Consider the following 25,576-nt stretch of genomic DNA (forward strand, 5'->3'; position numbering starts at 1 on the left):
ACATACTATCTCTACTTCTACTATCCATTCTTGCGCATGCCACATCTTATCATACTCCATTGTTACATAATTTGACTGTCACCTTCAGAACACTACGCCTAATTCTAAATCATCCCCCTCTCACCCTGCTATAGGACCCACCCTATACACTATCACATCCCATACATTCTTTAATTACAAATACACCAAACAAGAATCCATACTATATACAGATAATTTAAAGGTGAAAACTAAAAATACAAAAATATTTCCCTGCACAACTGTCATCTAAGCTTGCTCTTGATGGCAATATACATTTTAACTGGATCCTCTCTACATCCTGATAACTCTACCACCTCAGCTACCCCTAATAATTCTCTTCAACTCAACCAAGGTAACAGTCTATGTTTGATGAACTTAAATCTTAGGAGCAGCTACTATAAACTACCACAGTTACATGCCTATATAGCTGCATTCATCACTGATATACTAATAGCCACAGAAACCTGGCTAAAGCCAGGTACTAAAGAGAATGAAATTCTCTACCCAGGCTACACGTAATTAGAAGTGACACAAGAAAGCTTGTGGTGTGGCTCTGATATACAAAAAACCCCTTAAAATCACTTCTTACCAACTCATCCACCCTAGCATTTCCAGTACTGATATAATTATCTCCTACAAAACAACAAACACAAGAGCATATGCATCAGTGCCATCTACATCCCTCCTGGAAACAACATCCCATTACTAGAAGAAATCCTGTATTGGATCTCTCATAATATCAACAAGGAAGCTATCATCATGGATGACGTTAATACAGACTACCTTCTTATCAGCTCTGCCTGTCCCACACTTTCCATCAGTCTCTTTGGTTTTACCCAAGTTATCAGTACTGCTACTTGAATAGACAAAAGCAGTAATAGGGAGTCTACATTAGACTGGGTCCTCAGCACTAACCGTAACAAAATTAACATGGTTGGCTGCCTACATGACACCATCAGTGACCATCTATTGATGTTTGCCATGAGTCAATCTAATATACATATTAGATACAATAGCTACAATATCATTAGACAAGACAGACCACTACGTAAAAGGGGTGGAACTGCCTTGCTGTATAAGTCCAACTTAACTTTACGTCAAATACCAAACTCCTACCCCTCTCCCAATAACTGGAATATACTTATCTCACAACTTCAACTTCACCCTAAAAAGGTCATCAGCACAATAGTGAACTATATTCCACCTGATAGTACACCTGCTAGCCTTGAAGACTTGTTATGCTGGTGTTCTTCCACATACTCACAAGAAACCCTTATTCTAGGGGATTTCAACCTAGATTGGTTCGCCTGTATATCAGAACCACCAAGTAATCTAATAAATCTCTATGGCTACCAGCAGCTAGTCCAAATTCCAACTAGATGTGATAAAAAATCTAAAAGGGAATCCATCCTTGACTGGGTCCTAACTAACAATCCCACATTGTATCTCCACACAGGCAGTCTCCCAGACACCTTAAGTGAGCACAACATAATATACCTTATATGTAGTAGAACAAGCATATGCAAAACCACTAACTATAAATCCACTAGAAATTTCTGTTGTGAGGTCCTCAATACTTTACTCTGTAACTGTGACTGGACACCCCTGAAAACCCTCCCACTTGACCAGGCTGTAGCATATTTCAACAAAACATTTCTACAACACTTAGACACTGTCGCTGCATTGCTCAAAATCAAGGTTAGAACCTCTACAAACCCCTAGGTCAGTAAAGAAACCAAACAAATCCTCAAGTCCAGAGACACTGCCTGGCTTTACTATCAAAAAACCAAAGAAACACAAAGCCTAACTAAGTATTAAGAACTGCTCAACCGTGCAAAAAAATGCATTAGGTTGGACAAAAAATCCTACTACACAACATTAAAAACTAAATACCAACACATCCCCCCAAAATCTTGGAAAAATGTAAACCAGCTACTAAAACCCATCCAAAAGGCTAACCCCAAACCAACCACCCCTGACACTAAAGTTCCCATCGGAACACAATTCAACTCCCACTTTGTGAACTCATTTCTATCCTTAGTATCACAGGACAGTTCCAACCTCACTATCCCCCCAACACAAATAACACTAATACAAGCTTTACCCTCAAAACAGTTTCCACCACTTCAATCAAAAGCATGATCTCCAAACTGAAACCCTCATCAACAGCAGCCAACCTACTCCCCAGCTATTTCTTGAAACTCACAGCAGATGCTATTGCTATCCCAGTCTCCACTCTCATAAACAGATCAATTGTTGAAAACTATGTGCCCAAACTCTGGAAAATATCCTATGTTACACCCATACATAAAGGCAGGACCTCCACTGAACTTAATAACTACAGATCCATTGCTATACTCTTCCCCCTGGCCAAAATCCTAGAAAAATGCATCCATACCCAGGTGCTAAAATATCTCCTAGACAACATAATCCTGTCACCTACTCAACATGGTTTCAGACCTGCCCATAGTACAACTACAGCCCTCCTCTGCTTCTTAGACACAGTAAACCATTTCAAAAATGAAGGCCTGCAGGTGTCGACTCTTTTTTTGGATATGTCCAAAGCATTTAACACAGTCTCGCACCAAATCCTGCTAAACAAACTAAACCAATATCACCTATCAAATTCCACTTTTACCTGGTTCCAAAGCTACTTAACTGACAGGTACCAAGCTGTGAAATGGGAAAATTCTCTCTCTTCTCAACTGCCCATTACTATAGGAGTCCCACATGGTTCTATCTTAGGACCACTATTACTCACAGTCTTCACAAATGACCGCCATACCTCCACACAACATGCATCTATCATTCAGTATGCAGATGATACTACCTTAATCTGTGCTGCACATAATATTCCCACCTTCCCGCAAACAACTCAACTAGCATTCTCTGATGTTGAAAACTACCTTACCAAAGCCCAACTTATCCTCAATCCAAAGAAAACTCATCTTATGATTATAACCAGTTCTAACAAAAACACTGATAACAGTCAATTCTCTATCTACTCCATAAATGCTACTCCAATCGCTCCAGTGGCACAGACTAAGCTATTGGGAATAACCATAGACTTCCACCTAAAATTTGATAGTCATCTCAACTTAACTATTAAAAAAGTACATGCCAAACTGGGATCACTCGACCGTATCAAACCATTTCTTACCAACAACACAAGATCAGCTATTGCTCGATCCCAATTTCTGTCCACCCTACTCTATGCATCTCCCATTCTAACTAATCTCAACAAAACTGAACTAAGCAAAATGGAACCTGCTATAACAGAATTGCCCACTTTGATGCAAATTGCTCATATAGAAATCATCACTGGCTTGAACTGCCCAACCTCCTACCCTACAATCAACTCTGCCTCTGTCATTCTATCTGCTACCTCCCCAATAAGTGTCCTGCCCTCAAAATCCTAGTACAACATCACTCAGCCAAAAGGCCTCTTAGATCATCAAGCAAACTACTACTAGAAGTCACCAACAGCTACAATAGCTTTGGAGACACACTATATAGTAGTTCAGTGGCTAAAAAATGGAACTCTCTCCCCACTAGCATACAAAACACATTGTCCAAAGCCTCCTTTAAAAACCTCATTAGACAACATCTCAAGCAAAGTTGGCAGTGCCATGACTGCTCCCCAGACTAGTAAAAATGGATAAGGTACACATAATAAACCTAGAGTACTTGATAATAGTTTTCACTCTTACTGACAAACACTAGCTAATGTACAATGTATGTACTGTACCTGAGTACTATGTATGTATTCTAGCTATGTTCCAAATTTCAGCTGTACACCACAAATCTATTAATTACCTTTATTTTTAAATTAATATTTTCTTGTTTGTTCTCTCCACTGTAACTGTTGAAGTGCTGCATACCACTGTAAAAACATGTACATTGTAATTTGTGTGTATACTGATCATGTCTAAATATCTACATGTATCTGTAATTTTTCTGTGTGGAGCCTTTCTCCCCGGGCCTCTGCTGAAAAAGGGCCTTTTTGGCTCAGTCAGACACCCCAGGTTAACAAATGTAAAATAAAATAAAATAAATAATCAATCACATAAACAAATAATCTATAATGTGTGTATACTCTCCTCCTTCAGTAATGACATCTTTATTAACTACCTCAACAAATACTTCTGGGATCTATTAAAACACTTATCGCTCAAATTATACATACTAAATGAACTAGCATCCATTAAATCAAAACAAATCAAATCCAGCCCAGTTCCTAAACAGAGATAAAGCATATAAAGCATGGTCTACTGACAAAATCCCAGAAATATTGCAATATTTTAAACAACTTAGAACTCTTTCTAATTCAAAAATCAGATCATACAAAACTAAATACTTTTCCAAGCTCAGAGACAACCACTAACAGAGGCCTAAGCTTTTCTGGAATGCAGTCAAAAGACTGTTTCACCCAGGCAAACTACAACTACTTCACCAACTACCACCAGCAATTAATTTGCTAAGGTTGCCCAATTCACTACACATTTCATGCACTCTGCCGCTTCCATACTTAACAACAAACTGCTCACCAACCTTAGTATCCCAAACCGTACTAAGCACTACAAAAATCCTTTCTCCCTCCAACCAGTACCTACCTCTTCTATCAAAAACACTTCCTAAAACTAAAAAATTCCACAACCTGCCAACAGAATATCTCACAATCACTGCAGATGCTATAGTATACACTTTATCTATACCTATAAACTGATCAATTACTGAAAGCTATGTCCCTACCATCTGGAAAAAAAAATCCCCCATCATACCTCTACATAAAGGGGAAGCATACACTGACCTCTCCAGTTACTGACCTATAGCCATTCTACATCCACTCTCCAAAACATTAGAAAAATGCATTAATTCTCAACTCCTTTCCCATTTTCACAGTAAGTATCCTCTCCAGCACTCATCATGGTTTACGACCTCAACACAGCACCACTACTGCTCTGCTCAGTTTTACCGAAATCATAAACTCTGATAGCAACACCGGCAACCTAGTATCCTCCATCTTCTTAGACATGTCAAAAACATTTGACACAGTTTCACACCAACACCTGATCCATGAATTACTCTCTCTAGGACTCTCCCATTCATCCCTTAGCTGGTTTCACAGCTATCTCACCAACAGACTTCAGGCTGTAAAATGGAAACGGAATCTCTCCCCCTTTCTGTCTGTCTCTACTGGCATGCCTCAGAGAGCTATTCTAGGCCCTTTACTGTTCAACATATTGACTAATAATCTACACAAATCTATCAAGGAAGTCTCCATAGTACAATATACAGATGATGCCACATTCATATGTTTTGCACCACGTCTACTGTTACTCTACAAGATGGCCCAGGACTCCTTTTCCTCAGCTGAGGCCTAGGTAGATAACTGCCACATACTTTTAAATGCTACAAAAAAATGAATGCTGCTTTTACCCAAATCTCTGTCAACACAGAAAAAAATTCTTCAACGTCACATCAGCAAATAATATCTCAAAATAGTTTTTAACACAAAGCTTCTTGGCGTCTTAATTGATGATAACTTAAAATATGGTCGACACATCACTCAAACCATCTAGAAAACTCAAAAAAAGTTGGGCTCCCTCTACAGAAACAAACCCTTTTTTACTGACTACTCTAGGAATTCCTTAGCAACATCTTATCTTCTGCTGTCTCCTCTCTATGCAGTATCCATCCTGACTAGCCTTCACTCTACCTTAAAAAAACAAACTAGATGTTTGTTACAATAAAATAGCTACGTTTGCATCTATCTTACCAAACCATTCACACCACAGCCTAGCAGCGAAGCACCTACACTGACTTGAACTACCTAATTACCTTACTTACTCCCATTTCCTTAGTGCCCACAAAATAATACACAAACCCAATACTTTTCCATCACTACAAAACATTCTCAAACACTACTTCCCTCCTAGGAATCTCAGCTGGCAGAACAACAATCTTCTGACCAGGACCAACTCTTATAGCACTGCAGGTGACTCATTTTACTCAACCTGTGGTGCTAAGCACTGGAACTCATCCTGACCATCCTAAAACAAGATAACATCACCACACATATCAAACACAACCTAAAACAACACCTAACTTTCTCTTGGCTGTATTCATGCTCCCATCCTGACTAAACCCACCTTTTTTTCTATTTCTCTTACATTGCCAATCTCTCTGGCAATCACCCTGACTCTTTCACCTTCCTTATCACTGCCTGTTTTTCGTTCATCCCCACTACTGCTCCTCCAACTAACCTATATCCTTAATCCTGTCCAACTAATACCCTCTTCGTACCCACCTCATCTTCTTGCCTATCTACTGTTATATCAACCTCGCCACTATCAGGACTTTTTCTACTTATGTTTTTCTTGCTTATTTCTGCTTTAGCCCTTCCTCCTCCTCCTCCTCTTCTTTCTCTATTTTCTGTTCCTGCTCTAGTGACATCCTACCTCATTAATGTCCATATACATAATACTGAACCCATGTGCATTATCATTGTTTTTAATCTCCAGCTTTTATATCTTAACATGTCTTTGACTTATGTAAAATAAAATAACTTCTAAAGTATATGATAAATGTCTTTACTATTTGTCTTAATACTACCCACAATGTAATGTGTAAAATGTTTAATTGTTATTGTTGTTCATTGTAAATATGTATTTTATGTGGAAGTTTTCTTCCTGGGCCTCTGCTGAAAATGGGACTTGTACCAAGTCAGTCTTTCTCGGTAAACAAAGGACAATAAATTAATAAAAATAAGCTTTATGGAGCATGTCAGTGTATCAATGCCAAATTACTGATACTGCATATTAGCACGTAAAATGTAGGGCTGGATTCATAAAGGTTACCACAAAGTGTACACTATAAACAGCATAAGCATTGTGGTAGGTCTTTTCTTGAATTCTGAACGTGTGCACAATGTATACACTATGTGACCACTTTGTGGTAACTTTTTCAATGCAGGTGTAATTGTCACAAATAAAGTAAAAACAGTGAAACTTGTGTAATGATCACACCCTTTTACTTAAATATACTAACTTCATGATCACAGTATAGCAGAGAAGATGCTGACAACACCTACAGTGAAAAAAACATCCTACTGCAACACAGAAACAGTACCAATCACACAGTTTATGTAAAATGTGCTGCTTTAATAAGCTGCACATGCATTAATCACTAAAGTGGCCGATGATGTGAAGTATCCTCCTTGGGCGAAAAGTAGTTATTTAATGAAGCCTCTTATCCTGTTACATTTAGTATTAGATTCTAGCAGGATAGACTAATATTAAAGGTAATAAATTGCAAATTAGATATAACTTCTAGATTCGTGATTAATTTTCAGATACTCCTTTTATATCTTATTTGACACTGAATGTCAGTTTCATAAGTTTGGTTTACAGTGTTCTGGCCTCCAGGCCTTCAAGGATCAGGGACTCCTTAAAATTAATATTAAACATATTCCCACCCATTTATCAAAATTTCTCTTGAAGAGTTCTAAACTGTTGGAAATTCATGTACAGAAAGGAAAATGATTTCAAATTGTTGGAATTTGTTGAGTAACACAAAAGCTTTTTAGACTTGTCCTGGTTTGTCTTACAGAAAAACTTTAAGTTATTATGTCTGAGTGTTTTATTAGTATTAAAAATTTCAAGACTGAATAACAGACTGAGTTTCTCATACAGTAGTTCCACTATATGAAGTCAACTATCTTACTTTCTATGGTGCATTTGGGTGATTCAGTACCCAAAATGCATTGTAATCAGGCACTATATTTTCATTTGGTAAAAAGGTTTTGCTTTTTCTTTTCAGCAGAAAATATTTAAATACAGGATGGCAGACTGTCAGATAAGTTAGGGTCAATTATTCTCAGTGATTTGTTCCCCAATGTACTGTGTTGCATTCTGTATGGAGACTACATGTCTTCCTACTGAGTGGGCCTTCACTGGGTGCTCCAGTTTTATCCCAGATTATGAAGACATAAATTATGTGAGTTGGTGAGCCTCCAAATTGCCACTAGATGTGTGTCACCTGCTTGGGGAGAGTGTGTGTTTGTACATCTTGAAATAGCATGGCATCCCATATGGGTTTAGTTTCACTGCCTTGCACCTACTGGTTGTTGGTATGGTGTTGAGCTCCTTATCACCTCGAAATGCATAAAGTACCTGGTGAATGATCGAATATTCAAATACGTTCATGCTAGTAATCTCAATACTATTATAGTAAGTTCTGCAGGTAATTCAGACCATCATAACAATGTCATTAAAAATATTTGTCATTTTCACTAAAGCTTAGTGGAAGCTATTTGCTGTTTGCATGAGTGAATGCATTAGACTCCTACAGAAAATGTGCTGGGACTGCACCACCATGTGTATATTTAGTGGAAAATGGTACAGTTCTATACGAAGGTATTTAAATAATTTATGATTTTTATATAAAAGCAAAAGAATAATCCTAAATATTCATATCTAGATACAAAATGAAGGTTTTGGAACAGAAAACGTGTATCTTTTCACTTTTGACATATATGTTTATCCATTTCGTATTTACATACATAGTCACTTACCTGTTTTGCCAGGAGGGCACTTGCAGGTGTAGCCACCAACCCGGTCATAACAGGTCGATCCTTTGGCACACGTGGCAGTCAAGCAATCATCAATGTTTTCACTGCAGTTCATGCCAGCCCAGCCATTCACACAGATACACTGGTACCCCCCTTCCTTGTTCTGGCAAGTGCCACCATTTTGGCACACTGTCGGTTGTAGTAAGCATTCATCAACATCATGGTTACAGTAAGGTCCTAGATCCCCAAGTGGGTGAAAAAAAAACAAAAATAAACATACATGCGTTCTAGTCTGTCACTAATACACTGACTTGCTTACTTTTGGATCTTTCGTCTCTAGTTGAGAGTTAATCTTCTCATTCTGAAACTCCTCTGGTGAGTCTGCAGCTGTGATGGTCTTAAGCATTTTCCTTTAATCCTCTTCACATAGCTGTCATGTGTTTAATCATAGAATTTCCCAGCATACTCCTTTATAGAGCTGTATTGCTGATGGTGCTACTTCAACTTTTTGGTTTAATACACTTTGTTTATATGTTCACCTGTATGTCCTTCTTTTCAAGCTAAAGTCAGGTTTCTAAACTCATACACTCTTGAGTGCCTTCTTGAAAGATCCTACAACTTTAACAACTTCTTCGTGTGCCTACACATTGATTTATATCTATTTATACCCCATGGCCAATTTGTTTTCATGGAATATAAAAAATACTATCTTCTCTTAGTATCAAATAAACAGAGGACAGAAAGACAAATGTATCTGCTGTTGTTCTAAAATATACAAGCCCCGTTCCTTTTTGTACTCATAACTTGGTTTGTTAATGCTAATACACAATATAATTCTCCTTCCACATGAAGGGGTGAGTTAAATTGAAACATGAAACACTGTCTGCCTTTTTTGTCAACATTTTTTTCACCATTTCACTTTCTCTTCCTATGCTTAGATAATTATATTTTTAAGATGAACGTGAAATTTACCAGTCCACTGGGTTGGGCATTCACAGTTGCTTTTAGTCCCAGGGCTTCGGACACATTTACCACCATTTTGGCAGTGAAATGTAGGACATCCAGTTGGAATTGCCTCACAGTACTCTCCAGTGAAACCTGTACAAGGAAATACAAATGGTGGAAAACGTTTAGCTTTGCACATTCAATATTAAGCCCTGACAAAGAAATTAATAACTTCCTTATTTAGTGTCTCTGCCTAGCTGTTACCAGACTAAACAAAAGAAAGAAACAATATTTCACTTACCAAAGACAGGTTCTGGAAGACATCAACTATTTGTTAGTTTAGTGCAAAGGATATAAAACTGAATATTCTGCTTGTAGACAAAACCAGTCCTTTTCAAGATGGTAATACTTTTTCTTTTTTCTGTAGCTTTCTAGAACTCTGAATAGCCGACCTCATCACAGATGGTAATCCCCGCCTACCTCATCACAGACAGTAATTCCCTCATCATACTGCATTCTGTGCAAACAAATCTCACATCTTTTCACCATTAAAATGTTTATGCAGTGTCTTAAGTCTCATTTTCAATATAATCTCCTTTGACTAGGCTGTTAATTTAAGGTACTGCAGTTTATTAAAAATGCAGTTTGCTTACTTAAAAGGATCAAAGAACTACATCTTGCTTAATTAATCTGCTCTGAATGTAAACTTTTGTCTGATATCTTTTCTACCAGTCCTGTACAGTATACATTAAATTACATCTGTCTGTAAAATGATACTTTTCTATAATATATATATATATATATATATATATATATATATATATATATATATATATATGGATTCCTATTACAAGAATGAAAGTTCACAACTTCGAACTTGTAATAGGAAGCCTCACTTACGCGAAAGTTCACTTTAACGAAAGTGAACTTCCGCGAAAGTGCACTTCACCGAAAGTACCGCAGCACAGTGGAGGACATTAAAAAACAAGCTATATCCTCCACTATGGTGCGATACTCACAGACCTTAGGGTTAGGGCACAGGTTAGGGTAAGAGGATAGTTAGTAAAGCAATCCCCTTACCCTAACCGATGCCCTAACCCTAAGGTTCGTGACTATAGCACCATAGTGGAGGACATTGCTATGCCCTTCACTGCGCTGCAGTCATCACAGACCTTAGGGTTAGGACACGGGTCATGGTAAGGGGATAGTTAATAAAGCAATCCCTTTACCCTAACCGATGCCCTAACCCTAAGGTCTGTGAGTACTGCCAGGAAGTTCAGTACAACGCCCGTTCGTTGTACTGAACTTTGCGTAAGTGCACTTTTGATTAAGTGCACTTTCGCTGCAGTGTACATTCCATACACTATTTTGAAGTAGTGAACCTTTGATCTAGTGTATGGAATCCATATCTATATATATATATATATATATATATGTATATATATATATATATATATATATATATATATATATATATATATATATATATATATTTGTATATATATATATATATATATATATATATACATATATATATATGTATATATATATATATATTTATATATATATGTATATATATAATATATGGGTCTATATTAAAATCATACACAATGATTGACACATAAATGTCGAACTCCAAATACAGCGGACAAGAAACGCGAAAATCACAATGTCGAATGTATTCCAGGAAGCAACAGCGCCACACAGATAAGGAAAACCCAACATAACAAACCTAAAGCAAAACACTATTTAAAACATTTTTGCAGAGCGCCACCTCCACTCCCCTACTTAAATATTCCAACTCCAAGACCGCACTACAGTGGAGAAAAAGATTTATTTCCTCATCCCCACGATCACCCTGCTGGCCACAAAAAGTCGTTCGACATTCTGGATTCGCTTTATTCACTCGTCGCTGTATTTGGTGTTGGACACTTATGTGTCGATCAATTTGTATTCGCAAAACTGAGCTTTCACGATTTTAATATAGATCGTATATATATATATATATATGTATACATGTATACACACACACACACACACACACAATTATATATATATATATATATATATATATATATATATATATATATATATATATATATATATATATAAACAGCCATTGAAAAATTAAGAAAACTGATCATCAAGTGATTGAACACAGTTTGTTGATAACCAACTCATCTACTCCTTCTGAACTCCTCGGCGTGCTCTGCCACATATCGAGATAGCTGCACAATTACCCACAGCTGCTGAACTCCATCTGTCTCCTGATTACCATACTGGCACAGAGTAGGGTAAGGCCTTGATATTCATGTGTAATAAATATTTATCACACTGTGCAATGGCACCTTCCTCAGCAGGCATTTGTACAGCATTTCTGTAAATCCCAGCTAAAGTGGGTGTAAACCTATGAAATGTGTATGGAAACACTGAAAAATCGAGAAATAAATGTAAAAGCCTACCAGCAAAGGGAGCAAGAGTAAAACGCAAAGACAGCAGGAGTAAAACGCAAAGGCAGCAAGAGTAAAACAGTAAGGGAAGAGGAAGCTCAAATGTCAGAGAGCTTAGTATAAAATTATATTAACAACTAAAGGTCTGCTAGGCAGGTATACCAAACTTTAATGCACGAGTTAAACACACATTATCTGGTGGCACACTTTATGTCTTGACCGAAATAAAAAAACTTTATAAAAGGAGATGATGTATGTGAAAATCTACACAACTTTCATGCTTCACTTGGGGATTAAGATAACAGGAGCCAGGTATTTGACAGCTGCAAACTACAAGACCACGTGGTGGGAAGATATCAGATATCTGGGATGCTTCTAGTAGCAGGATAACATTTTCAGCATTAGTCATTTAACTTTATTAAGACTGGAATTCTGACAAATTATTGTTATTAACACTTGGACTGGCACAGTGCAAGGAACAATGTCAGACAAGTCAAAAGTTTGAAAATGCACTTTAGGATTTGTAGTCCATAAAGTTGGCTTCAAAGATGAAACTGAATTGGTTTGTCCATTGCATACATTCATAGATTAGTAGTAGGCTAACCACCCTTGTAAGCCATTTTAAGCCTATCCGGTTAACCCCTGTGAGAATCAAACTCTGCACCTTGTGTCTGTAAGGCAAATATTATAACCATTATGCCTCCTTTCCATTTTCACATTACAATATGCTCATTGGATGTGTGTGTGTGTGTGTGTGTGTGTGTGTGTGTGTGTGTGTGTGTGTGTGTGTCTGCGTGTCTGCATATGGAGGTGTCTATGTGTGTGTGTGTGTGTGTGTGTGTGTGTGTGTGTGTGTGTGTGTGTGTGTGTGTGTGTGTGTGTGTGTGTGCGCACGCGCGTGTGTGTGCGTGTGTGTGTGTGTGTGTGTGTGTGTGTGTGTGTGTGTGTGTGTGTGTGTGTGTGTGTGTGTGTATGTGGTGGAGTGGATGTTTTTAATATTTGTGTGCACATGTCTTTTGGAACAGTTTTGATTGAGTTGTAAAATTTGTTTTTATGGGCTTATCATGATGAGGTCTGATGAAGCAGACCTCTCCACAAAGAGTTATACCATATCCCGCTTAATTAGCTTCACTTCCTCAGGATCTACCAGTGAACTGTGGTAGAGATCATCTGTCTCCCTACTAAAATGTCGGCAGTCCAAATGCCAAATGCTAACACACTGAAAAAAAAGACTCCAAATACAGGAGAAGAGTGCAATTCAAACATTACTCTTCTCCATTAAACTTCTTTTTTGCAGGGGGCAATTCCCCCTGCACCCCAATGTTGGGGGCAAGCTTCCACCCTTCTAAACTTTTGTAAACTAACTATAAGATCACTATACCCGGGGAAAAAAGGGAGTATTCTGGGAAATGGCCATCTCAGACCTAGTGTATGCCTTTGTAAGTCAATTTTTTCAGTCATTCAGTCTCAGTTTGTTGGGACTCAGTCTTTAGGGTCATGACATTTCAAATGATTATCAGTCAAAATCATCAAGTCACAGTACTGACAGTAATGACACTACCACTGGGGAACCTGTCATCCAGAGGATAGAGCAATTTAATTTGGGCAAGTCTCAATTAGTCATGATAATATGCATAAATCATAGACTTTCTGCCTAGTCAGCTTCCCTTTTTCTGCGATATAGACCATAAACAAAGTGAAGCCAGATTCATTGTGTTAGACAGACCAGGTACAATACGTATGCACCATCTCTTCCCCATTGAGACATTGTGTTATCTATAATACTTGCTATATTGCTTTCTCCATACTACACAGATGGCATTTTCCCACAAAGCAACTCTTCTTCTTCTAGAAATGGACATCCTTGTAAGTAGTAATAGCTAATGCTGCAGCCTCCTTTGCACTCCACTAGCTTTTCAGCACACTGAAAAACAGAGCTTATGCATGTCATATTCTGGCTGTGTGAGTGTTGTGTCTATTTCTATCACCCTGTAAATAACATTTTAAAATGGTTTTAATCTTTTTTGCACATATACCAACCTGCTCTGGAAATCAAAATATTTTGCACTTTCTTTTCTACCTAGGAAAACAACAATCTGTATAGCATAATATTTTGAGTATTGCATTTTTGATCCTGAATTCCTTTCTAGTGTCGGGGACATCATGCACCAAATTGCGGGCAATCTGTTTGTATAAAAATGTATGTGTGTGTCTATCTATAAACATGCAAACACATGTATGAGTACAGACACACACACACACACACACACACACACACACACACACACACACACACACACACACACACACACACACACACACACACACACAACTTTAAATTGTACATAATGTTCTACAGAGCATACCAAATGGCAAATACTAATTATTCAAGTGATGTTTTAAGTCTCTAGGTAACACTGTTACTTGTTCAGAACGCTGGTGACTTCCTGGGATAATTTTTAGGAAGGAAGGATGCAGTTTAACTTTATATTCCTTTGTAAATATAACTTTACCTGTTAGTTTTAAATTGTACTAATAGGACAAAAAAGTGGAGTTTAATTGACAGTATTATAACAGTGACAAGAAAACCATTATCACTGTTAACACAACTTTTATGGTTAACACAAACCACTTATTTGCAGAAGTACATGTCGGCTATGCAACGTGCCTGTTGTTTAGTGGATTTTATAACTGGGGCTTTGATAAAGAGTCTATGTGCATTAGTGAAGTAAATCTGACTCTAGAAGAGCTGTCATCTTTCCTAATGACATGCACACTTTGAAACTGTTCTGATACAAATTCTTGGACTGGCCACTGCCCACCAGTAAACAGCAGACAAAAATGACAAAGTCAGCATACACATTAAAAAAGAAAACTAGTGTCAGCATATCACAACCCAGGGGATATGGAACAGTGGGGGAATATGCCTATAGTAAACATCACAGCAAATAGCTATTTTAACAAATCATCACTGGATTCAAACATCGGGTCTGAAAATAGTATTGATTGTTGCAGCACAATGGTTCCACAAAATGAAATTATTTTATAAAAAGCCTTGGTTTTCTTGTAAACTATTGCATGTTTACAGAAATTATGTCAGGAAAAAAGACCAGATATCAGAGTGGGTAATTCTGACCCTATCCATTAAGTGATACCGTGATATAGTTTAATGATTTCCCACACAATTGTGACACAGTAAGCTCATTTCAAGCCTCATCCCATCATGCAGTGGAACTGCCACTGTTCCGCATTTACCTTGTTACAGCTAAATGTGTATGGATTCATTAATACATATTATATTAATATGTAATGACTCACCTGGTAAACAGGAGCACTTGGTTTTGGATACTCCAGTCTGTTCACATGTTCCTCCATTTTGACATACTGATGGGGAGCAGGCATTGATCCATGAGCCACAGTCATGTCCTGTAAATCCAGGAAGACAGGAACATTGGTAGGATCCTGGGGTATTAACACATGTTCCTCCATTCTGACACAGACTTACTGTACTGCTGCTGTTACATTCATTGATGTCTGACTCACAGACGTGGCCTTGGAATCCCGGAGGACACTGGCATACAAAGTGGTCGTAGGTATTAGTGCATATACCACCATGAGTACAAGGTCTGGCAGCACACAAATTAGCTCGCTGGCAGCTTTTACCTGGAAGATAACACAATCTGATTTTTGTCATGTTTTCCAGTGAATGTGACTTAGTAGCATGAAGAACATTATTTCAACAAATCCATAATTAGGTTTCCTATTCCAATGTTTAGAAGAAATCCTGACTACATGCACTTTCTCCATTTATCTAAAGAAAGCCCCTTTTCAGCTGAGCCCTGGGGAGAAAAACTGCATATAATACAGAGTAAAAGATTTAGATATAAACAAGTACAGATAAACAATGCACAGAAATAAGTACAGTAGATACAAACAAGTAATCAGAAAAAAATACATAGAAATAGTGCAAGTCTTGTGAACAGGCAATCAAAATACAAAAGAATTTGTTTTGGCACATGTAAGAACATGGACATATTAGACAATCAGTGTTGGATGCATTGTGATAGAAGAATAGAATCAAAATGTTTGTGTCATATGTAAGATAAATTCTAAAACAGCGTGACAAATTTAACTGTACAGATGGAAGTAGAGGAGAGCCACTCCAGATTGTGTGATGTACGTAAGAGTACTTTGGCTAAGAACAGGGAGTAAGTTAGCAGTGGGAGGAGTATAAAACATGTTTAAGTTTAGGAGGAGAGAGAAATGTGAGGTGAGAGAGAAGAAAAGGGGAGGTTGAAAGAGAAGGAAATGGGGAAGTCCAACACAGAAGGCGTACAAGAGAAGAAAAATAGAGAGAGATGAGATTACAGCAGTTGTTTCACCAATAGATGAGTTAAAGCTACACAAAGATGGAGCCAATCATTATTTTATCTGGCAACACTATTTATATTCTTGAAATGTAGCTCTTCAATTACACAGAAACAGGATATTCAATTTATTGTTACTATTCTAGAGTGCATACATATGATGCAAGTGTTTCTTAGCATGATGTATTGATAATGCAAAAATCTCTGTATGATATCTCAAGCTGTTTGCAATACCCACTTACAGATCCTTGTGAACTGCTACTTACAATGACATTAATAAAGTTATAGAAAATGCTATGCTGTGCTATATAAATTTTAATGGAAATCAAAGTGTCCAACACTGAGGATTATTCAAGGGTTCTTACACAGCTGGTTACACAGCTGTTGTTTTTTTCAAAATGAGACATGAATGAGAAAGTCAGAAATTGGGTCTATATTACATGTTCGACAGCTTTGGTTGCCGAATGTCTAAACATCGACACCTAAGCGTTGAAACCTTAAAATCGAGAACGCCCATTCTTTCCTCGGGAAAGAATTCGCTAGGCCATTGCGAAATAAAATAAACCTCTGAACCCAAACATAGTGGGAGACTTGGCCCCCACACCCCCTGATGTGGGGGGCTGTGTCCCCCGCTACTTTCACAGTGTGGGTTCTATCAGTGAGGCAGTTGGCAACCCATCTTATGACATAGGGATTTATGCCTAGTTTAGTGAGTCTGTGTATAATTCCTGAGTCAGGGATGATGTTGAAGGTCTTGGCTAGATCTAGGTAGGCTGTGTGAACTACCTTGCCCTCATCCACAGCTCTGGTGACAGACTCAAAGAAGTCTATCAGGTTGAGCAGGCATGATCTACATTTCACAAACCCAAATTGCATGGGCTCCAGAGTGTGAGGATTCCCTATGTCCTTATTTATAAGGTCCATGATGATGCGGTCCATAGCCTTACATATCAGACTCATCAGGCTAATGGGGGGTATTTCCCAGGGTCTGTAGTCACTCCTCCTTTGTGGAGTTGGATGACCATAGCAGTGCACCATTCGGTAGGAACAAAGCCTGAAATGAGGCTGTGATTGAACAGGGTACTCAGCTGTGGGGACAGTTCACTTTGTAATTCATGTGGAACACAGCTAGGGAGATTATTAGGTACCATGGAAGCTGTATTCTTGGCTTTGGGCAGTGTGTTTTTTTACCTGTGTAGCCATGATAATAGGGACTTGGCATTCCTCAGGTATTGTTATAAGCCCTTTAGGGGGTGAAGGGGGGTAAAGTTCACACTTAACCTGTCGACCAATATGTTGGCAATATCAGTTGGTTCTGTATATGTATTGCCATTGTGCTGTAACTCAGAGCAGATCTGAGCATTGCCATGTAGATTCTTGACATCACTACAGAATGCCTTGTGGTTGTCTTTAGAATCTGCAGCAGTTTTGTTTTCATAGCTAGCTTTAGAGGATTTGATGATGGATCTCAGTTTTTTGCTGAGGCTGAAAAGGGAGTTTTTCCAGTCTTGGGACTTCATCCTTTTCTGCAACAGTTTTTTCCTTCTGTTGTAGTGTTTGTTTATGGTGGGGGACCACCAGATTGGCTTCCTTTTTTTGGAGGAGAGCATCTTAGTTCTGTTTGTAAGGCCCATTCCATGCACTTGTGTATGTGCTCATACAGTGCATTGGTGTATGATTCAGTCATGCATCTATTTTCTATTTGCATGGGTGTCGTGAAGTTAGCCACCTCTGTTTTTAGAAGTCCAAAATTGGCTTCGGAGAAGTGTTTTACAGTGGTTTCCTTTGGGGGGAGTAAGAGTGGGATGCGGATATCCATGGTGATTAGCTTGTGGTCAGATCTGACTAGGAAGGAGTTGATTACTCGTGTAGAGCAATAGTCACCCATGTTAGTAATGACCAAGTCAAGGATGTTTCTACCCCTGGTGGGGATAAGAATGAGTTGGTCCAGGGCATTGGAATTAATGAATTCCAGAAAACGTTGTGCAAGTGTGTTGGTACATGAGTAATTTTCCCAGTTAATGGAGGGGTAGTTAAAGTCTCCCAGTATAAGGGTATTGGGTTGTACCCTAATATTTTCCAGTGTGTTTAGGAATGTGGAGTGGGAGTCTTGGGACATGGAGGGGGATCTATAACTAGTAACTAGGCTATAACCTGGATTGCAGTTTTACCCAGTGTTAATTGTAGCGGAAGTATTTCTGATGTGTTATGTTGGGCTACTAGTCTGGAGGTGTGCATATCCTTTATGAATATGGAGACACCACCACCTTTAGTGCTTTGGTCCAGGTTTAGCGGCCGAAAGGTGTGGTATGAATTATAGCCTGGTAGTGCTGGGGTGCTCTCCGGAGCCTTGAACCAGGTCTCGGTCACAGCACAGATATCAATGTTCTCCATTTTAAGGAGTGCTTCAAGCGAGTGCATTTTGAGATTTAGACTTCTAGCGTTGAGTAGCATTACCCTAAAATTTTGTTTGCTTGTAGCTGTTATGGTGGTAATTTTGTCTTCAGGACATTGCCTAAAAAAGGCACTATAAGGGGTGGCAAGACCCTTGGCCAGTATCCGGAATCCCTGGGGTGACAGGTGCAGGCCATCTCGTGAAGCATTGAGGTCTGTCGATCATGTCATCCCAGGCAGACAGATACTGGATCCCCTTAGAATGAAAACAGAAACTTAGCCGATTGTTGAAGTCAATCATTTTATGCTTGTACTGTGGTATCATTCTGGGTGATGGTAGGATGCTGCTCAGAGCTAGGGTCATACCTGCCTGGGCTACAAGATCCAAGAGCTCCTCTAGGTGTCTTTTCATGTAGTCCAGGGAGGTACATCTCAGGTCATTCACACCAACATGGACAATGACAGAGTCATATTTGTACCTGTTGTGGAGTGACCTAAGTGCGTGCGTTATGTGGCAGATCCTGGCACCCGACAGGCAGCTGACCGTAACTTTCTTCTTATTCAACCTAGTGAGTGGGACATCAGTGTGCCTTACTATTGAGTCACCTATGACTAGTGTATTGGGTAAGTTGTTTTGCCTTATGGGCTTTAGTTGAGTGGCACACTGTTTATGTGAGCTATGTGTCTCATGGTTTGTGCTGGGATGTGGTGGTTGTTTGGGTTTCTGCCTCAATGGTCTCTGTTGTTTGGGCAGATTTTTATTGAGAGCCTCCGCAAAAGTAGGTGTGTGTTTTGTGTTACTATGTGAGGGTTGTGGTGGTGTATGTTCTGGAGGGCTATGCGTTGAATGTGGTGTGGTGCAGGTGTTAACCTTCTCCTCTTGACTGGCTAATCCAGTCTTGGCTGGAGAGTGCTTGGCTTTCAGTTTGGTTATATATGTGCATTTCTTGCAAGTCATAGTGCTGATAGGTAAGAGGAGAGGGTTGTCTGTGTACATGAGGCAGTTGCTACATTGCCTCAGGATGCCCAAGTTCACCAGGTTGACAGAAGAAAGCACAGGGAACTGACCTTTAGACATGCCTGGATATGAGCTCAATGTATTAAGTACTGAAGCCTTTTACAGGAAAAATGTCACTCAAAGTATCTGAGTCTGTACAGAGCACTGCCAAACACTTAAGGGGAGACTAATACGTAGACCCTGAAAATTTAAAGATGAAGTATTTAGGCAGATATTTTAAAGTAAGGAAGAAATCAAGCAGTACTTACTGAAAGTAACGAATTAGCTTGTCAAGAATGATGAAAAGAGGGGAGTCGCATGAATGGCGACTGCCTGGCTACTACTAAAGCTGGTCTCAGCACAACTTCACTCTGTTGGGATACAATACTCCTTTGCTTCTTCTCTCACCAGAAGCAAAATGTTAACACCAATCCCAAGAAAAGAAGCAGGCCACAGCCTGTTTGGTGATCCAGTGTCTTGTCCCAGATGATACAAGAGTCTGCAGGCTTGTAGCCTTTTTCTGGTAGATGCCTCGAATAGCAACCAGACCAATCAGGTACGTTAAGCACAGACACTCCCTTTCCAACCAGAAAGAGTCAGGAATCAATGCACTCTGCTCCTACTCCCAACAGGATCAAAATATAAGTACAGATTCCAAGCCGTCACCTATAAAGCAGTTATTAAGCTTTCTTGTGATCAGCAGTCTCCAGGAAATAAAGTAACAGCACTCCTCTCACCAGGAGAAAACAGAAGCACTAATCCCAAGATGACTACTGAGAGACAGAACGTGGGCTCTCCAATAACTGGTCATCTTGCAATAGATGCTTAAAGGTAAGATGAAAAAAAAATGGTTTATCCTAAACACTGCAGAGTGCACTAGAGCAGTTAGATGTGAAAGTAGGTAACTTAAGTTTTACCTGTCTAAAAAGTTAAGTTTTAGTGGAGAGTCACTATTTTTAAAACAGCAAGATAGATTGAAAGGGGGTGGTCACTTTTTTATTCTGGCACTCTGGAATACAGTAGGATGGCCAATAAATTTAAATAGTTGAAGGGGAGTGGATTTCACAAAATGATAATTTTGTGCTTACTCACACCCACCAGTAAAAGCAGAGAGGAAATGCAATATATGGTCAAATTAACATAAGGGGCAGACAGCTATAAAGACAGTGGTGTTTAAGAACACAACAGTAACCAGGTGGGAAGGTGGGAAAAATTTTTGTCTGACTCACAAGAGACAGAGCTGTGGTGTCTTTTCAAGTTTTAATATGCAGTTAAAAGCAGAGTACAAGTAAAACACAGTGTAAGGAAAACAAATCACAGTATACAAAATAGAAAAAGGCAATAAAGTAATACAAAATACAGCAAACAAAAAGCAAACTAACCTTTCCCTCACAGCAAACTGTAGCAGAGTCTGGGTGAGCCTTTACAGTAAAGTTCAAATGAATGTAAAAGATCCCACGGCATGTGTCAAAAACAGCAAGGGAAGTCCCCAAGTGCTCGAGCTAAATTTCTCCTAGTCAGTACGAATTACCACTTTCTTTCTCCACGGAAAATAAGTGATTGACCTAGTGGGACTAACCCAGTCAATAGAGTATAAATAAATAAATACATAAAATAAATACAGACTACAGTGGCGATTTTAAAGAGAAATAACAAATAAGGGCCTGTTTAATGAATGTGTATTGTGGGCCTGTGTTCTAAGATGTACAGGTGAGATCTGGCTGGCCATTTGTGGGCAGTGCTGACAGCCTTCTTCTTCTTTTGGCTTTTTCCCAGTTAGGGGTCGCAACAGCAGATCACCTGTCCGCTCATGACTGGCAGTGGAGTTTTACGGTGTTGAGTTGCTAGCCTGGTGCCCAACCTTCCACGAAAGGCACACACATGCACGCACTCATGCCTAGGGCCAATTTAGAGTATCCAATCCACCTACAGCATGTCTTTGGGATGTGGGAGGAAACCGGAGCACCTGGAGGAAACCCACACGACCACAGGGAGGCCATGCAGACTCCGCACAGAAGGCACCTCAGCTGAGGATCGAACCGGAGAACATCTTGCTGTGAGGTGGCAATGCTAACCCTGCACCACCGCAGCCGCCGTGTGGGCAGTGCTGACAGTATAATGACTTAAAGATAAGTGTAGACAGGATAGAAAGGACAGCTCTACCTCTGAATGTAAGATTAAGTCACTTTGATAATAAACAGTGTAAGCAAATGAAATCATCTGGAATCACAGATTTTATATAATGTCTGTCTGAAATTGATGTTGTGTGAAGAAAATAATGCTACGAGTGGAAGAACATATATGAGTTTGGGATACTATGCCTTTGCATATAGCATTATGTAACTTAGTGTAATAAATCAATTACACTGTACATCATAAGTGCATTTGATACTTTTTTCAATATGGGAGATGTTAAAGCAGGTATTTATATGAAGTGAAGTTGTGATATGCAACCATTGAGCTGTACTAACCTAAAGATTGAGAATTTTGAGGCATTTGATGCATAGTTATGTACGTTAAACTAACTCCAAATTTGATTCGATTCTCTTTGAAGTAAGTCTTAGATTAAGTGGTAGTGTTCCTGGGGAAACATAAATCCCATCATTGCCCACTGCTGTAACCCTACTTTCCTTTCCACATTCACCTCTATCCCTTTTCATAAGAGGATGCATGTAGGGACAGCGAGCATTTATTGATAACAGGCCTAGCAAATGATGGGATGGAGCAAAATATGAGGAGACTATAGAAAAAATGTAGTCATCCAAGCCAGGCATAAATAAATATAATATAAGTCACATGACTGTAATCTGGGACCTGAAGTAACCCCAAAAATGACTTCAGTGGCAGTACCACTGATATACATTTTATGCATAGACTGATTGCTGTTAAAGACAATGCATGTGTGTTGGACCACAAATGAATGAGGACAGAAGCCGGATGCCTGAAAGTCACCCAATAAGGACAGAGTGATGCAACAAACAAAACTCCTGCCTAATGGCTAACATAGCTAAAGCATGCATTCTCCCCATGCATGTCATTTGGTAAACCAGCAGGGGAATTAATCTGAGCACTTTCATCCAGCTGTAACACTGAGTATCAAAAGAAATTTTGGGCATGTATAGTTGGAAATAGGCAAATGAGGGCAAGACACAATAATTTTTTACTGTTAAATAAGCAGCAGAAAATTAAAGTACGGTGTTCATTAGTACCCGGTGCTGTTATGCTTGTTTGTTTGATGCACTGGCTATTAATTGTTTGTTTGATGCACTGGCTATTGATTGTTTGTTTGTTTGATGCACTGGCTATTGATTGTTTGTTTGATGCACTGGGGACTCTGCTGTTATCACATTAATATCCAGACCTTTCAAGTATTTGATGTATTTTGCTCAAAAGGTTTAGATGAAAGTAATAATTGGGAGATGACTAATCTCATCTCCTAAAGACAAGTTATTTGCCTTATGCAAATGGGCCGCATGTCAAAGGAGAACACAGTTAATATGCTGGATGGCGCAAGAAGTATGTGATCTCAGGAAACATGATCACTGTTCCATCCATAGTTATGTATGTTCAATGCATCAAGAAAAAATAGGAATTGTTTGCGCTTGTAGCTGTATGTAGTAACTTTAAATGAGTTAGGTTACTGCACCTTGAGAATAATCAGTGGATTGAAGATACAGATGATAGTTGTGAATGCATGGGATTTTGAACTTTCTGGGGGTCCAACTAGCAGATGGCGTCACAGAGGCAAAACAGCTACAATAAAAGTTTGTGGTCATTACATGGATTACATTGTCTGACAGTTGGCTTAGAGGATTAAGGAGCGATTAAGGAGCTGTTAATGAGCTGTTTCTTGTGATCCAGTGGTGCAAGGCTTGATACCCTCAGTTTCCATTGCCTAACTGTATGACTCTGATCAAGTCATCTAACCAGACACCATTCCTGGCTGAGTCTGAAAAAGGCCCATGGAGATCAGAGAAATCCTCTCTACCTCAGACAACAAACAAAAATAAAGTTTAGTGCCTTCAGAATACTGACAGCATGTGAGAGTTTGTCCCTCTATTTCATGACTAGTTTGCAGGTAGCACTTTGCATTCCCCTTAGTTACTTTCTCACTTCTACTTATTCTGTTCACAAGCCTTTTTAAAGGCACTGGTTAAAGTCATACTTCATCACCACTTCTGCAGTCTTTTCTAAGTACCAATAATGCTGTGTACAAAGTGTGTTGTAGTTTGTTCTTCTCATCTGTGGATGATGCTCCATATGGTCTCCTTCCATGTTCTTACGAGTTCAACTCTCTGTCTCTGTCTGTCTGTCTCTCTCTTTCTTCCATTCTTAGGTCTCTTTTCCTTTATTAATCCAAGCATTACCCTTACATCTCTCTTTACCTCCATTATATAATATCTCACTCCCCAAAAATCTGTCTTCATGATATAATCTCTCCATCTCCTAAATATTCCTTTTTGCTCTGTGGCCTTTCCATATATGGTCTCCAGATCATTACCCAGTACATCAAGAGGGTGGATCAGTGCCATGTAGAGTAGAATGACTTCCTTGTTTTCAAATTCCATTCCCCTCTGAATATATTTGATTGTCCTCTTGGTTTTGGCTGCAACCTGTTACTCTGCATTTGACGAGCCAGTATCATATCTGAACTAATTGATGCAGACACAGGCAACCTAACTGATCTTAAGCCCAATCAGTCTGATTTTGTGAAGGGAAGGTCCTGACTCCCGAACCTAGTAAGCTTCTTTGAAAAAAATGCAGGGGCTTGGACAGCAGTCATTCTGTGCACACTGCCTAGCTCAACTTGGCCAAGACATTTGACACTATCTCTTCATGCTGGTATTACTGAAAAATTAGACAAGCTTAACAAAAATCCTTACATTGTGCATGGGTTTGCAAACTGACTGGTCAACATATCCCAGGCTGTGAAAGTTGTTGGTTCTCTATCTCTGAATATATACTTATAACAAGTGGTGTAACACAGGGACTGGTTCTGGGCTCTCCCTTATTTGGCATTTATTTTGTTGACTTCCAAGCCATTTTATTTATAATATATAAGTGTGGCTGACCAAGTTTGTTGATGACTTCGAACTGGGAAATGATATCGCTAATCCACTTATTCAAAACAGCTCTAGGAAAGGCTGGAAGGGCTGGAATATGCACATACATGGTGTATCAAAAATGTGCAGCATGTAGCATTTGTCAGAAAGGTTATTCCAACTTTATATGTTATAATGGTACTCTACTTTAGGCAAATACTTTCATAAGAGGCCTAGGTACTTATGTGGATCACTTTCTCTCATTCGATCAGCATCTTTCCACCACAGTCAGAAAATTCTTCTATCTGGAACAATTAATTTCCAATGATATATCTTCAAGATCCAAAGAAGTCATCCTACCACTGTACTCTTCCCTTATCAGACCCATTGCCAAACACACTACCCCCTTTTGTATGTAAAATTCAAAGCAAAACGGTGAATAAGAAAGGCAAAAAGATTTCTAACAAAAAAAAATTAAATGTTTTAAATCCTTCAACTACTCCAGTAGATTAGCACGACTCTCATTATATTCAGGTTGCTGCAAGATTACCTGTGTCTCATTTTTTGAGTCATGGAAGGCCCAGTCCTATTTCACCTCCTATTTCTTTACAAAATGAGTTGCTATACAGATGTCTACACTACGGACTTAAATTTATGCCAACAAATAAACAAGACTTGCTGGTGAGATAGGGTCTTATCTTGATGTATAGCCTATGGAATAAGGTACCGCCGTAGAACAAAGTACTATTTGTCTACCTTTAAGGCTAGTCTTGATGACTGGATGGGGA

General features: G+C 38.9%; 1 protein-coding gene across 1 annotated transcript in view; it reads right to left on the bottom strand.

Annotated features, from left to right (window-relative positions):
* NOTCH4 (notch receptor 4) overlaps positions 1-25,576 on the bottom strand; it is a 563,400-nt gene that overhangs the window by 372,421 nt on the left and 165,403 nt on the right. The window contains exons 4-6 of the mRNA XM_044083199.1: positions 15,307-15,651; positions 9,566-9,691; positions 8,597-8,830 (exon numbers count right to left, since the gene is read on the bottom strand). Of these exons, the coding sequence (XP_043939134.1) occupies positions 8,597-8,830; positions 9,566-9,691; positions 15,307-15,651 (705 nt within the window). The remainder of the gene's footprint in view (positions 1-8,596; positions 8,831-9,565; positions 9,692-15,306; positions 15,652-25,576) is intronic.

Source organism: Protopterus annectens, chromosome 9.part0 (genome assembly GCF_019279795.1).
Source record: "Protopterus annectens isolate FY-2018-M chromosome 9.part0, PAN1.0, whole genome shotgun sequence".
In the NCBI taxonomy this organism is placed as follows: Eukaryota; Metazoa; Chordata; order Ceratodontiformes; family Protopteridae; genus Protopterus; species Protopterus annectens.